The sequence below is a fragment of the Propithecus coquereli genome, unplaced genomic scaffold (genome assembly GCF_000956105.1).
Source record: "Propithecus coquereli isolate 6110/MARCELLA unplaced genomic scaffold, Pcoq_1.0 Scaffold10, whole genome shotgun sequence".
NCBI classification, from domain to species: domain Eukaryota; kingdom Metazoa; phylum Chordata; class Mammalia; order Primates; family Indriidae; genus Propithecus; species Propithecus coquereli.
Genome location: NW_012133858.1, coordinates 20,456,070 through 20,468,601, shown reverse-complemented (window position 1 = coordinate 20,468,601; position 12,532 = coordinate 20,456,070). Strand labels below are relative to the sequence as shown.

At 32.3% G+C, this 12,532-nt stretch overlaps 1 protein-coding gene across 1 annotated transcript in view; it reads left to right on the top strand.

Annotated features, from left to right (window-relative positions):
* ATP11B (ATPase, class VI, type 11B) overlaps positions 1–12,532 on the top strand; it is a 111,515-nt gene that overhangs the window by 86,761 nt on the left and 12,222 nt on the right. Inside the window, exons 26-28 of the mRNA XM_012641969.1 lie at positions 1,673–1,738; positions 2,601–2,704; positions 3,923–4,088. Coding sequence (XP_012497423.1) covers positions 1,673–1,738; positions 2,601–2,704; positions 3,923–4,088 — 336 coding nt within the window. The remainder of the gene's footprint in view (positions 1–1,672; positions 1,739–2,600; positions 2,705–3,922; positions 4,089–12,532) is intronic.

Genomic DNA, 12,532 nt, shown 5'->3' with positions numbered 1-12,532 from the left:
CTCAGAAACGATAGAGAAAGCAGACAGATTGGGATGGAAGCATTTTGAGCATCTGAGGGACAGATCCAGGTTTAACAGAATCTAAACATTTTAGCAGGCCCTCTTTAAGAAAAAAAAGCATATAATTACAAATACAAACTTAAGTATACATGAAAGTGATTATGTGTGACATAAATATGTTCCACTTAATCCAAACCAAATGTAAGCTCAACTCACTTTTCTTTAGCCAGATCTTCAGAATGCCCTCTGCCAATCATTCATTACCAACCAGCTCAAGGAGAGGTCAGAATAGAAAGAAATAACAATCTTAACTGACTGATTACAATTGAAATATATTATTTTTTATAATTTTACTCCACAAAAGCCATTGAATATTTTTGTACATCCCCTTCTAGAGCCTTGAATGAGGCCTACATAAGAGGAAGTCCTAAATTCTCTTCTGCTTTTAAGGAAAATAACCAGGTACCATACCCCAATCTAGATCCAGTAAAACCACATGCTGAAAGATAAAGACACATGCCATTGTTACCACTTCCAGGCCCAGGTCCCCTGACTGCATCGAAGTATCTGTCCTTATGGCCCTGAAAGAGGAGATTGCCACTTCTCCAAGAGCTAAGTTAAGACCCACTGATTTTCAGTATTCTGGGTCATTTCTAGAGATGATAAAAGCAGAAAAATAAGCCCAAGTTCAGTATGGGTTTTCCATTTTCCTCTTGACAAATAAACTCCCCAAATACCCTCAAATTAAGGAATGTTAACTAATGTTTCATTGTTGATAATCATGACTGTTATTTACTGATTGCTTGTTATATACCAGGTACTCTGTCCTTTTTGTATATCTTAATTCTTATAGGAACCTATGAGGTTTATCCTCATTTATACAAATGAAGAAAGTGAGATACAGAGAGCTTAAGTAATTGTCAAAAATGCTAACTGTTAGAAATCTGTGATTTCAAAAAACAGCCTTTTAAATAATTTTTTAAACCAAAATTAAGATTATGACTACTTTATAAACTAAATTAGCATAAACTTCTGGTTGTGTTCTTATTTGTGGAAATAAAATCCTGATATTCTTTTGGGATTCTGCTTATTTAATAAACCTTAATAAGTTTTGGCTATAAAGCCCAAGGGAACACTTTCTGACTGGCATTAACTGCATTTTTTATGGAATCTTTTGAGGAGTAATTCCATTGTCCATTATCTTTCCTTTCAGTTTTAAGTGTAAGTTTCTTTTTTCCTGCCCTACTAATGCTGTGTCCAAAAATACTGTGCCAAGTGATCTGCTATAACTTCTGGTTGGGAGGGTTTCAGAAATATAATTGTGATTAACAGTTTTGTTATTTTTACCATGACAAGATAAAGCAGTCACTAACAACTATACTATTCTAACTAAAACCAGTCTGTGCCACACAATTCAAACTCATCTTTGGGTTTCCAGTCTGATAATGTTAAGAACCACTGAGCATAAAAATAATAAGCATAATGGTGTTTCTTCTTATACTCTTTTTAACTTTATTAATATAGTCACCAGTTTCAAATGTAACTAACTGGCACTTCTCCAAGAGCTAAGTACTTCAAGTGATTTTCAGTACAGAATGAAATTACTTTTTCCCTTACATTTGATTTAGCATCATGTTAACACATAATGTAATAGTTTATTCTTTCTGTTTAGATGTTTGGAAACTGGACATTTGGCACTTTGGTCTTCACAGTCATGGTTATTACAGTCACGGTAAAGGTATGTTATTAAAATTAGAAACATGGACATACTTTATGTCTATATACATAATTAGTAGTTAATTTTCTTCATTTCTTTAGTTGTAGATATTTGTCCATTTTCAATAATAAATAATTTTACTGATTGCTATTTTAACAATTCATTTAAATTTTTGTCAAAAAATTCTTAAGTTCATTATTTTGGGAAGCCTCAGCTGATTTTTATGATCAAATAAAAATCTCTGGCTGGGCGTGGTGGCTCATGCCTGTAATCCTAGCACTTTGGGAGGCCAAGGTGGGAGGATCGCTCAAGGTCAAGAGTTCAAGACCAGCCTGAGCAAGAGTGAGACCCTGTCTCTACTAAAAATAGAAAAAAATTAGCCAGACAACTAAAAATATAGAAAAAACTAGCCAGGAATGGTGGTGCATGCCTGTAGTCCCAGCTACTTGGGAGGCTGAGGCAGAAGGATCGCTTGAGCCCAGGAGTTTGAGGTTACTGTGAGCTAGGCTGACGCCATGGCACTCTAGCCCAGGCAACAGAGCAAGACTCTGTCTCAAAAAAATAAAAAAAAATAAAAATCTCTGAGATTTTGCTTCTCTGTATATAGCGCAAGAACATAATTTGTTTTAGGCTATGAAGTTGAAATACAATAATCACATGAAATTTCAGTGCTGCTTCTTCACAAAAGAAAAATATTATAAAGCTAGAAATTATTCAGTTTTATACTAGGACTCTTTCATTAATATGTCTTCTAAGGGATTCTACCGTGGTACTTTCAGATACTTATAATTAATACATTGTATTCTTGAGTTTATCTGAGAGGTTAAAAAGTAAAGTTTTATTACTTTATATTTCTAAGAATTTTTAAAACAATTTTTTTTAGATGGCTTTGGAAACTCGTTTTTGGACTTGGATAAACCATCTTGTTACCTGGGGATCCATTATATTTTATTTTGTGTTTTCTTTGTTTTATGGAGGGATTCTCTGGTGAGTAACTATATTGTATTTTAATTATATTGATTCAGCTATACTGATTCAACTATAATAAACATCTATTATTTTGATAGGTTATATTATGAACAGATTCTGCTCAGAATAGTTTCGAGACTCTATCCTGATAATAAGTTTACTTTTTTCAATTGATACTGATACAGAGAAAAAAAGAAAGTAACATTTACTGAATATCTACTATATTCTAAATGGTTTTTTTTGTGTAAAATATTACATAGGTTCATCACAATACTTATCCCCATTTTTTTCTGTGTGGAAACTGAGCCTCTAGATCACAACGGTAAAAAAAGTAGCAAAGCCAGGATTTAAATCCCAAGTGTTATTTCACAATTAATTTTCTCTACACTAACCATATTACCTCCAAATTATTTATTAATGTGTACAATAAAACAAGTCACATAGAACGATTACATTTTAGTTGTTGAGTTCTCTGTCAAAGGTAAATAGTATGTGTCATCTTCATTGGTATAATCAAATACTCAGCTGGCTACTTCAATAGATTAAAAATTGATGCTTCTCCTAAGATTCTTTGGTAAGTGATGGACAACTAAAGTCTCTCTTTTGGAGAATTTATATTACATTTGCCTGCTGTGCCTTTGATCCATTTATCAGGCAAAAAACCTTCTATTTAGTTTCATAAAAGGATACTCACATGAATATTGTTTGTTTATAATCCTCCTTATTTCTCTCCTTTTTTCTCTATTTCCCCATACTCTTTTGAACTGATACATACAAAAACCCAAAAAGAATATCTTGCAATACCTATTACTATGTAAAACTAGTATTTGTGAGTGCATTTATTTTAAAATGTTTTTAAAGAAGAACCTCTGAATAAAGCTTTTATCCTAAGATTTGGGTAATCAGTCTTTTAACTGCTCAGTAGAAAATATTTTGTTACATACTTTTCTTTGCTTTTCTTGGTCTCTTAAGTCTGTATTACTACATTATTCTTATGATACCCTACCACCAAGATAGTCAACTGCTTGCTACTTTCCTACTAACAAAAACTTATATTTTGCCTTTAACAGTTAAAGTCCATCTTGTTTTATTATCTAATTAAATTATACTGATTTTGATTTTGAACATTTTCCTGAAGTACTTAATTTTTACTTTCAAACACAATGTGTTTATATGATGTCCTGATTTAAATCTTTCAGTTTCTACTTTTCTTAAGCCCACTGTCTTTCTTTGCAGGCCATTTTTGAGCTCCCAGAATATGTACTTTGTATTTATTGAGCTTCTATCAAGTGGTTCTGCTTGGTTTGCCATAATCCTCATGGTTGTTACATGTCTGTTTCTTGATATCATAAAGAAGGTATTTGACCGACACCTCTATCCTACAAGTACTGAAAAGGCACAGGTAACCACTTTCTATATTCAATATCTTTTTAGTTAGGGGTCTTTAATGGAGAATAGCTGTCATTATAATTTGCTTATGTCAGAAAATAGGAAATTACCTATTTCTGTATCAAGTATTTTATAACAAAACATTGTTAAATGTGATATTTTAAGGATGTTTCATTTCTATTAATTTTATGACTATTGATAAATTATGAGTTTTTTAAATCACATTGTGTTATTATCAAAATTCCACCTTTTTAAATATAAAACTGTCAAGTTATGTCCAGTTAATAATAATAAATATGTTTTAAATAATATCACAGCATTCTATTCTATATATAAATGAGATATATAGTCATGTCTTTAGAAACATTAGAATTTGAGTAATACTTTTTCAGGTTATATTGTTTTCAACAAAAGAGTATAAAATAAGTTTTTTAACCTAAATAATTTTTACAGAAGAATTTCATGAAATATATTCTAACTAAACTTTTAATAATAAATATTAAACTCCAGCAGATATTAGCAATATGTTATATAGTGCTTGAGAATATGGTCTTTGGGGCCTATAGATCTCAGTTCACATCCCAGTTCTGCCACTTGGTATCTCTGTGACTCTGAGTCTCAGATTCCTCATTGGTAAAATTAGGGTAGAAATGTCCTTTTCATTACCTTTGTAGTGAGGATTAAATGAAACAACTTTCAAACATAGTAGACCCTCACGAATTGGTAGCTATTTAGTTGAAAGAGCCTTTCCTGGATATTTGACTAGTACGTGAGCTAGAAATCTATCTTCATTTAGCGTTTTAACTGTACCATGGTATCAGGTATGTTCTCTCAAGAATATATTCTAATCAATTCTTATACCCTGATAAACACTGAGTTTATTAATCATTTAATTGTGCCGAGGTTGATATTTTTTCAACATGTTTGCAACATGCCAAGCAAAGTTTGTTTAAATTTTGGAAATTTTGTTGTATATTAATCCCGCAAGTAGAAAAAGTGTTCCCTAAGTACTTAGTGATTTGAGTTAGGCTTCCTGAAAAGTGTATTGGTTTTAATTTCAATTGGTCATATCAACAACATTTCTTTAGCATTTATTTTCTTTGGTAACTTAATCCTAGCGTATATACATTTTAACACCATTGAGACAGCATAGTCTTGTAAAGCCTGACAAACTTGAATTCAAATACAGTTTTAACTGTTTATATGATGTATATACTTGATCAAGTCACTTTGCTAAGCCTCAATTTCCCCCTGTAAAATCAGAATAATAATAACTACTTTACAGACTTGTTAGACAAATCGGGCCTGTATGTAGTTGGGTCTCAGTAAAAAACGTTACCATTTTAAGTACAATAAGGATGAGAATGTTACTCTGTGATACTGAGCTCTAAATGGGGCTAAAAAACTTGCATAATCTGATTACTCTGTCTGCCTATGCATATGTTTATATCAGTATGGACAGACTTTTCCACTCTGCAATATATTTCTTAACTATATATCAGCAAGTTTTGCCTATCTTACTATTTCTAATCTTTAGAGATAAATATTTATAATACTATTATCATTTTTAATATATTGTCTATTCTCTTTATGGAGAATAGTTTGTCTCCCCCTCTGGGCCTATATACAGTTGTATTTCATCAAAATATATGAATGGCATCATTTTAAAAACTTAATTCTTTATAACAGTAAATATAAGTTGACTATCCCTTATCTAAAATGATTGTTTCAGATTTCAGATTTTTTTGAATTTTGGAATATTTGCATTATACTTGTTCAGCATCTGTATGCAAAATCTGAAATGCTCTACTGAGCATTTCATTTCATGTCTGTACTCAAAAAATTTTGGATTTTGGAGCATTTTGGATTTTCAGATTAGAGATACCTGTAATTAAATTTCTTTACATTTATCCTTAGAAATTCTACTTTAGGCAGAGCATTGGCAAATTTATGATGTGTTTTCATAGAGATTTCTTAATGCTATCATGATATATGATTTTAGTTCTTGTTATCTTTTTACATAGGAAATATTTAATACCTTCGGGTAGGCACTGACACAAGTTAAAAGTGTTTGCATATATTTTGGTTCTTTTACCATAAGTTAAAACTGATTAAAATGGAATGTACAGTAAATCAATCATTTTATCTACATGTGAAAGCCATTATAAGCTTCCTTTTTGGCTCATTATATTTATTTCCAAATGACAACCAGATGTTGTAGGTGGTCTAAACCAAGAAGGAAATCTCTACTTCCACTCGGGGGATCTTTAGCCTGCTGAGGTGTTTTCTTTTTCCTTTTTTACTGAAATAGTATTAATATATGGTCATTCAAATCTCATATGTGACATTATTCCTTTGCCACAGGCAGCGATCATTATTATTTCAGTTTTATACCATCATTTCTGATTTCAAATTGTCAGCTACTTTATTGTTTACCAAAAGTAGCATCAAAAATTATACCGAAAGAAGAGCTGTCAGCATTTATTCTGAGCTTTATTTTTCTCCAGAATAAGAATGTGGTGTTGAGAGTGAAGAATAAATTCTTTTAATGGCATAGCCAACAACCCTACAAACATCAATCATGTATGTGTATCGTGTATGATATTTCTTACCCATGTAGGAACAGATGTATTTACAAAGCTTGTCCTGTGTCTGTCTCTTAGGTGATGAATACAGCTCACTGACTTGTTGTGTGTCCCATCCCTTTTCTGTCCACTTATAGATGTACTCCAACACAGTCGCTTTAAGTGACGAGTTCATCGCACTGCAGCCATTGTCGAGGGCAAGGAATCAGCTGAGCAAACTTAGGTAGAGTAGGAGGAGTAGAACCTCATTAACTCTTCTGCATGCTAAAGATCAATCAAACAATATCTGAAAGATGGGCAGAGGCATGAATAAAGAGTGGGACATTTTTATTAGCATAACTCTGTCTCTAGCTAATTTGACCTTTATTAATATGTTTATTAAAACCTAAAAAATATATCCATTTCTTCTTTGAGAAAAAAAAGTTCAGATGAAAATTCAGCATGATAACAGGACAGAGATCTATACCTTGTTATATATTTTTACACCTTAACTACCTTTTCTAGCACAATTCTAATGCTTCTGCTTGTCATATTATTCATATTTACGAATGCTCTTGCATGTTGAGTAATTAAAGCTACAAATATTCATCATAAAATTTAAATTTTAAGCTGTAGTTACTTGGAAGTGAGAGTTGCCCATTTTTTATCTTGCCTTAATCTGTGTTGTAAATATATGTGCCTATTTGTGTTTGTACACTGTGATGGCTGCTAAAACATTTCATATCTTTGCTACTATTTAGTGCATCTATAAATTGAACAATGTGTCTGTATGTCTTCTATATACCTTTATCTCCACAGACATTCATTTTGTCAGTTTCTGCAAAAAGATTACTGGTAGTCTAGACATGTCTTTTGATAGAAGGGAATGAAAGCTTAAATTCTAGAACTTTTGATATCAAGATCCCACAATTGTGTATTAAGTTTAACTACAGTATGGTTTGAAGGGGAAAAGCAATATAACTAAAATTTTTTTTTAGTTTTGACACTTTTGAATTTCTTACCCTGTTGTTATCTAATGTATTCTTAATTATGTATTTTTAAATATTTTTTTATTCTCAAGGTTTCTTATCTATGTTCATTTAATCAAATGAATGGCTTTGACAAAGCACGATTTAAATAACCTTTTATGTAACTATGAGTTCATAATATTGACCTGTTTTAAAGTTTTACCAAACCTTTCAGCATTTTTATTATTATTAGCTTTAACTTTACTTAGATATTCTACTTTGAATTGCAAAGTTGTAATAATTATAGATGAATATACAAATGGGTGTGTAAGTGGTAGTCAACTAAATTTCATGTTTAAAACAAGAACTAAAATCAAAACAAATTTGAAGATTTGCCTTTACTGTTGGTTGAGCCAAATATATATATCACAATTTTATTGGTAGGTGACTTTCTAAAGAACAGTGGGTTTCTATCATACTTTTGAACGTCTAATTATTTAACTGCAAGGCAATAAGGGAGCTCATTATTTAAAAGAACACTCTGGCCAACTCTTCTGTCAAGTGAAGATAACTTTTGCATTGTGAATAATCATATTTTTATGAAATCATATTTTCATATATCATGTTGGCTTAAATCAAGCCACATTTTTTGAGCAATAGTAGACTTTAAAAGACTGGGGAAAGGAGATCATAAATCAAAGAGATCCCAGGCTCCAGATTACTATAATAAAGAAGTAAGCTTAACATTCATCTGTGAAGATCACAGTGAGAGCAGGATATTGATCAGAATATTGCCTTTCTGCAAGCCACTCTCCAGTCAGGTGGTCTAACAAAGGGAAAAGAGCACTGTTCAGGGATTGGAGGACCTGAACACCAATGCCACACTTGATGCTACTCCCAGCGGGTTCTAACCAAGTCAGTTCATCTTTCTGGGCCTCCAGGTTTTTCACCTGTCTAATAATCATTTTACATACTGTGGTCTATTTACTTACTAACTATTAGCATCTAAGAAAACAAAAAGAAGAAATACTATGCTCGACCAAAAGCCAGGTAGAAATAAGTTATTCAAAGGAACAGTGAGTGACCACTAGCGACGCATCTGCTGATGCAGCCTGTGAATTTTGAATACATCTTGTTTTTAAGCTACATTGAACAATATTCCATAAGTGTGATCCATGATAGCTTGACTGTTTACTCTTATGACAGGGAGAAACATTGTAAGGATATCAGATATCTTTAAGAGCTTTCAAATCTTTAAGCAGGTTAGGACGTCATAAGAACCATTAACACAAAACTATTAACAATTTTCTTTTGAATAAAAGAAAGCTTATTTTGAGTAATTTCCCCTCTATTACAGGCAAATCTATTAAGCTATGTTTACATAAACTTACTATACTCTTGAAACCAAGGAATTCTGCTTATTTTTTTTATTTATGTAAGAGATTCACCATAGCATTTTTTATAGAAATAATTATCGATCGGTCCTAAGACTAGGAAAACACATTGCGATGAGGCAAAATTTTTTTTTTATTTATTAAGGATATTTTCTTATAATTTAAGGAAAGTTAAAATAAGGATGGCTATAGGCATGTTTTTTAACTCCCTTAGAAGATCTTTAATACAAATGTAGAAAAAACAACTGAAAGTTATGTAAATTACTTGACCCTCATTAAAAATATAGTTCAAACTAAGGATTAAATTTATTTTATTAACAAATAAGTCAAGCCTCTTACACACGTCTAACATTTGTAAGGCCACGTGATCCTTCTATTCTGCTGAAGTCCACTTATAGTAGAGTAGTCTTCTGAGAAGGGAACATGAGAGGTGAGAAATTGGAAACATCTTTGCAGAAAGAACCCTAAATCTTGGTGGCAATGAATTTAATAGAAGAAATTGGATTTTATTGAAGGAAACCTGGTTTTAACTTAGCTGTATTATATGTTTAGTAAGAGCTTTGTGCACTGGAAAATCATGGCTTTATTTTGTATGCTTTGTGTTTCCCCTTAGAAGCTCCTGTTAGCCCTCTTTTATGACAGTAAATGTGCTGTTGTGTGAACATTCCTTTGTGCCTCACAGACTGTGGACCCCAACTTGTTGCTTTGATTTTAAACCTATATATGGTGAAGAGTATCTTTCTGTAATACGAGACTTGTTGCTTTTCTGTCCTTCCAGATGGAAGAAGATAAGGGTTCAGTCAGCTCAGCATATGAATTTGCTGAAAGCCAGCACAGAGGGGAGGACAGTAGGCACCTGCTAGCTGAGGCTTGCAGCCAGCAGGACAGTTGTTGCGTGCACTAGGTAGTACTGCGCTGGACCTTCCTGGGGACTCATCCGCTAAGTTCTCATGCTTGGGGCGTGTCATGGGAGCACTGACCTGACATTTCCATTTTTACTTTACTAATTCCTTCACTGTTTCTCATGTGTTGTTTTAGTTTAGTTGTTTTTCTTCTTTATGATCTTTACATTTTTCATATGTCCATCCCTGAAAATTGTATTAATCTTTCTGCAGAGTTACAGTGGTAAACCAAACTTTACCTTAAATTCTAACCTAGAAAGGTATTGTCACAACATATTGTCTTACCTTTAAGAAATTATTCCTTTTTCACTCCTCCTTTTAAAAATTTCATGCTATTTATATTATTTCTGAAATCATTTTCCCCCATCAAGTTGTAGTTGTATATCATTTTACACATCTTAATGTAGTTAGATACTGAATTACTTACCAAGCTTACCTCTTGAGTGATCAAACGAATGAGTGCTTACCGAGTAGTTTTCTGTTGACTGATAATTAGCAAACTGTCAGTTCTTACTTTTCATAAATTTTCATAGTTGTATCTTTTTAATAAAATAATATGAATTGATGAGGGATTGACTTATTCATTCCCCTCTTTAGGAATAAACCCCAACAACCTCTTGGGGATATACAAAATATTTTCATTAGTAGTAATTATGGAGGGTAAAAGTTCCTACCACTAATAATTGTATTTTACTTGGACTAATTGCCATTTTGTTTATTGTAATTACTGGTCAAGAAAATGCTATTGTCTCATCTGAGATAAGCAAATGATGAAACTTTAAAACAAAGCCACTTGAAGATTATAAATCTTTTAACTACACTATAAATCAGACCATGTATAATTTGAAAAATCTGAATTATTCTGTAAGACATGTTTTTTAAATTAGATTCCTTTAGTGAATGGCCCTAAATGGAAAATTAACTCTCAGTTATTATCAATTGAAAAGGATTCTGAATTTTTATTCTGTTTTGGTATGCTTCATATGATTATTTTTACAATATATTTGTCTTCTGCTTTGCTGTAGAAAGATATTTAGTTTTTTAATATGCTCTTCTTGAGCTGCAGGGAAAGCTCATGTGAAGAGCTTGGTGATTAAAGAGCAGGATCTGGCCAGATTTATATTATGCCCTGGGTAGTCTACAAAGCAGATAATCCACTCGGGACTTGATGATCCTAAAACTATAAATTATGTCTTCTGTGATAAAAGTTCCCTAAAGGTTCAAGTTCATGTGGATATTTCATAAGACATAAATCTGGTGCTGCTTTGCTTTAATATGTCCATTAAAATGTACAATACAGTTGAGAATTGGGTTCTTAGAATGCTCTTATTAAATAACAGGCCTTGTTATGGTTACTTTTGCGAAGGAATGATAAGTGAATTTTCTCCCTTTACACCCTGTGACATTAATGTACCCTCTGCATTAAATTAGGGGATTTTATCATTTTTCACAGATATTCTTCCTCATCTGAACTACAAACTCCTACTCACATATTGTTATTTTTGTAACCAGTTGAATAAGTATGTTACTAAAACTAAGTCCCCTTTCAAACTAAGAATAAGCCAAATTATCTAAATAAGCTTACCTAATAAATATAATTCTTACCATATTCTTATTTTTGTAGTTAATTTAAGCAACACATTCAGAAATCTCCTCCTTTCGGCAAATCTCTAAAAGACAGTACAGAAGTATTTTATTTATCTCTGTAATTATCTTTCGAAGTTATTTTTTGTTTTACTTGGAGGGAAAGGCAGAGGGCAGGGAATTTAGAGGAGTGAATGTGAGCTTGAAGCATATTTTAGAGAAACAGGCCTTGAGTAAGATAATGCCAGTTATCAAAGTGACATCACTAAAGGTCTATCTCCATTGCAGTTCTGAATAATGAGATGGAGCTATTACTTGTTTTAGGGATTTCATGATTCTTACCCAAATTTGGAAATCAGTAAGATTTGATGATTTTTGATTTCACATTAAAGAGAAAAGCATTTTCTTAAACACAAACCTCTTTTCTTTTTTTTCATAATTACAGTTGAAGGCTTCTTTCCATGTACCTTCTTTAAGGTTATACAGGGTGCTCACTTTGATTATGCTCACTTTGATTATGTATATAAAACAATTCTGAGGCCAGGCACAGTGGCTCATGCCTGTAACCCCAGAACTTTGGGATGCTAAAATGAGAGGATCACTTGAGCCCAGGAGTTTGAGACCAACCTGACAACATATTGAGACCCTGTCTCTACAAAAAATTTAAAAAATTAGTTGGCATGGTGGTGTACGCCTGTAGTCCTATCTACTGGGGAGGCTGAGGTAGGAGGACCACAGAGTTTGAGGCTGCTGTGAGCTATGATAGCACCACTACACTTCAGCCTGAGCAACAGAGCAAGACCCTATGTCTAAAAAAGAAATTAAATAATTAATTAATTAAAGCAATTTTAAGGGCAAAAGGCCTAATATGGTTAATAGTTTGACAGTTCTTACCTACACATTAAAAAAACTTTATTTGATTAGAAAGAACATCATAGGCACAACTAAAAAAATGTTAGAAATTTAAGATAATTTTCTAACATTTATAAGATTTAAGGAAGATATTTTGTTAAGCAATAAGAGAAACTTCTAAGTGTTTACTGTT